Source organism: Olea europaea, chromosome 8 (assembly GCF_002742605.1).
Source record: "Olea europaea var. sylvestris chromosome 8, O_europaea_v1, whole genome shotgun sequence".
Taxonomy (NCBI): domain Eukaryota; kingdom Viridiplantae; phylum Streptophyta; class Magnoliopsida; order Lamiales; family Oleaceae; genus Olea; species Olea europaea.
Window position 1 is genome coordinate 1766029 of NC_036244.1, and position 3156 is coordinate 1769184.

General features: G+C 34.5%; 1 protein-coding gene across 1 annotated transcript; it reads left to right on the forward strand.

Annotated features, from left to right (window-relative positions):
- Positions 1-326: 326 nt before the first annotated feature.
- LOC111398482 (ACT domain-containing protein ACR8-like) lies at positions 327-2941 on the forward strand. The gene is made up of 6 exons (XM_023025396.1): positions 327-686; positions 906-1020; positions 1159-1226; positions 1314-1880; positions 1960-2064; positions 2153-2941. Exons 1-6 carry the CDS (start codon positions 498-500, stop codon positions 2513-2515), a joined length of 1407 nt encoding a protein of 468 aa, XP_022881164.1. The 5' UTR covers positions 327-497; the 3' UTR covers positions 2516-2941.
- The last annotated feature ends 215 nt before the right edge of the window (positions 2942-3156 follow it).

The following is a 3156-nucleotide window of genomic DNA, read 5'->3' on the forward strand; positions in this document are numbered from 1 at the left end:
CCGAGGTTTGTGTTTATCTGCGTGTTTTTGTGGGTTTCTGTTTCCACTTTCAAAATTGTTTTTAATTATTCGTTCTGTTTTTTACCATAATATTTGAACTTTTTGGTTTAATTTTCTCATTTGTTTGTTTTATTTCTTCAGTTTTCATGAATATGTAGTTTTTTCTGGACTATTTTTTATGAACTTCCTCTAAATTCTGCCCTTCAGAGAAGAATTTTTTGCTCAATTTGAGGTAGAAAAAAAATTAAAATTGAATTTCGTGATCATAATAAAGTTTTGGGTTTTTAAAATTTTTTAATTATTTGGTTCTTTCCTTTTGAATTCCCCAAATATTATTCCACATAATATCTTTGATTCTATTCTTCTGGAATTCAGATCTTTCGGGGCATTCCATTTGGCAACTTTCCTTGATAAAGAATAGTCAGTGAAGATCCCACTTGATTTTCACCTTAATTAAATTTAACACCCTAATTAAATTTAAATTTCACCTTAATTATATGCACCGATTTCTTTTTCTTCAAGTTATTCTGACTCTCTCTTCTTTGTTCAAACATCACCGACTTGACTTTTCAATGAAAGTGCTTGAATTTCAAATTTTCGATAATACCCTTCCATTGACTGATTCTCCGTTGATTTTCAGGGTTATGATCGACAATGCAGGTTGCGCAGACTCCACCAGAGTCATGGTATGTTCGCTTCTCAGAAAACCCGTGTTTGTAATAATTATTTAGGTCCCATTTGGTACACTTTAGTTTATAAATGAGAATGAAAAATAATGGTGACTTGAGACGATAATAACGATTATATTTTTCATTTTAATGGGCAAATAATAGGAAACAACGGGGGCTTAATTATTTTTGTTAATCTTGCTTAATTTTTTCTTCAATTTTTATTAATCTTTACAGATTGATAGTGCTAGAAAACATGGGATTCTTCTGGAAGCTGTTCAAGTTCTTACTGATTTGAATCTGTCAATTAAGAAAGCTTACATTTCTTCTGATGGTCGGTGGTTCATGGATGGTAAGCTAATTATTTTGCTAACTTGCGCCTTTAAAATTGTCGTTTATTAGCATTAAATCTTTAATTAATGGGCTTTAATGCCGTTTCTTTAGTCTTCAACTAATTTTACCGTTTCGTTTTCTTTAATTTTTTTTGCAGTTTTTCATGTGACTGATTTGGATGGAAACAAATTAACCGACGAGAGTGTCCTCAATTACATCGAACAGGTAACTATTAATTACTACATAACTTTGCTTACTGATTTTATTATATATTTATTTGATTGATTGTGTCTGTTTTTCATGTTGATACAGTCTCTCGGGACAATTCATTATGGGAGATCAAAAAGCTTCGAGGGCCTTACAGCATTAGAATTAACGGGTACAGATCGAGTTGGCCTATTGTCCGAGGTTTTTGCAGTTCTGTCAAATTTACAGTGCAATGTCGTTGAAGCGAACATGTGGACGCACAATGGACGAATTGCATCCTTAATTTACGTTAAGGACAATGATTCTGGGTCCCCAATTGAGGATTCGAAGAAAATTGAAAGAATCAAGGCAATGTTAAGGAATGTTCTCAAGGGTGACAATGACATCCGTAGTGCCAAAACATCAGTTTCCTTGGCTGTTACACATACAGAAAGAAGGCTTCATCAAATGATGTTTGCTGATCGAGATTATGAGAGGAAGCCACCCATTAAAACTTGTGAAGAATCCCCAGTTGTGGCCGTACAAAATTGTTCGGAAAAGGGTTATTCTGTTGTTAATATCCAGTGTAAGGACCGGACGAAGCTTCTGTTTGATGTTGTTTGCACATTGACGGATATGCAGTATGTTGTTTTTCATGCTACAATTAACACAGCTGAAGACACAGCCTCTCTGGTATATAATTTTTCAACTGAGTATTTTTAGCTTCATTTTTTGAAGGGAAATTTCCATAATTTGGTATGAATCTTTTCAGGAATTTTTCATTAGGCACATGGATGGAACCCCGATTAATTCAGAAGCAGAAAAGCAACGTGTGATTCTATGCTTACAAGCTGCAATAGAAAGAAGGGCATCACAGGTGATAATTTGTGCCTTTATTCTTTAAATTAAAGAATGTTCTTGTTCTTGATTTTTTAGTCTAATGGAATCTTCTTGTCTGATAACAGGGTGTAAGGCTTGAGCTGCGTATGGACGATAGGCCAGGCCTATTGGCTGATGTGACACGAACCTTCCGAGAAAATGGCCTAAATGTGACAAGGGCTGAGATATCGACTACAATGGATAGGGCAATAAATGTGTTTTACGTCACAGATGCAATCGGGAATCATGCTGATTCAGAGATCATCGAATCTGTTCGACAAAAGATTGGGTTGAGTAAACTGAAAGTGAAGGAATTGCCCTTGATCTATCATCAGAAGGCAGAAAGGGACCAAGCCACGACGGGTCCCGGTGGGACCATGTTGTTATCACTTGGAAGCCTTGTGAGAAGGAATCTATACAATTTGGGATTGATCAAATCTTGTTCTTGATTTATCAAAAAGGCATATTCTTTGCTTCAGACAGGTTTCATCAGCTGGGCATTTGTACATAGTAAAAGGTTTTTGAGACAGGATTTGGTATGGTAGCTGTTATGGTTGAAGTTTGGTTGGTCTAGTAGGTAGAGACTCACACATGGAAGTGAATGGTATGGGGCCCACCTCCCCACCTTTTTTCTTTGGTAAAATTGTTTGTTTGGAAGAAGTGATATGAATTTTCAAGATGGAAAAATGGAAGGGAAAGTTAAAAAATGGTAGTGGTGGGTGGTTTTGGTCATATGTTTTTACTTCTTCCGTGATGTTTAGGTGGTAGTAGTAATAGGAGAGGATATCGTTTTCACACAACATATTGTACATCATTATTATTTTGTTCAAAGTAAAACATAGTTCTAACGTTTGGCTTTGAATGATTTGCAACCACCACAAGAATTCTACTCTTTCTATTGTTGTTAACTTTGAATGACATTTTACTATTGAAATTGACATTAAGAGTCCATTTGATAAAACTTTTACTACTTGTAGAAGAGTTTTTTGTTTCTTTAAAAGTTCTTTTAGTTGGATAAAATAATTTCATAAAACTATTTAAATATAATCAAAAGTAATTTTTTAGTTTCAGAATCAATTTTTAATTTTTC

Bases quoted from the DNA above. Each gene is read 5' to 3' on its own strand.
- LOC111398482 (XM_023025396.1), top strand. From the start codon at position 498: ATGCACCGATTTCTTTTTCTTCAAGTTATTCTGACTCTCTCTTCTTTG. The intron at 687-905 runs GTATGTTCGCTT...TAATCTTTACAG, and splicing joins CAGACTCCACCAGAGTCATG to ATTGATAGTGCTAGAAAACA. The intron at 1,881-1,959 runs GTATATAATTTT...GAATCTTTTCAG, and splicing joins CTGAAGACACAGCCTCTCTG to GAATTTTTCATTAGGCACAT.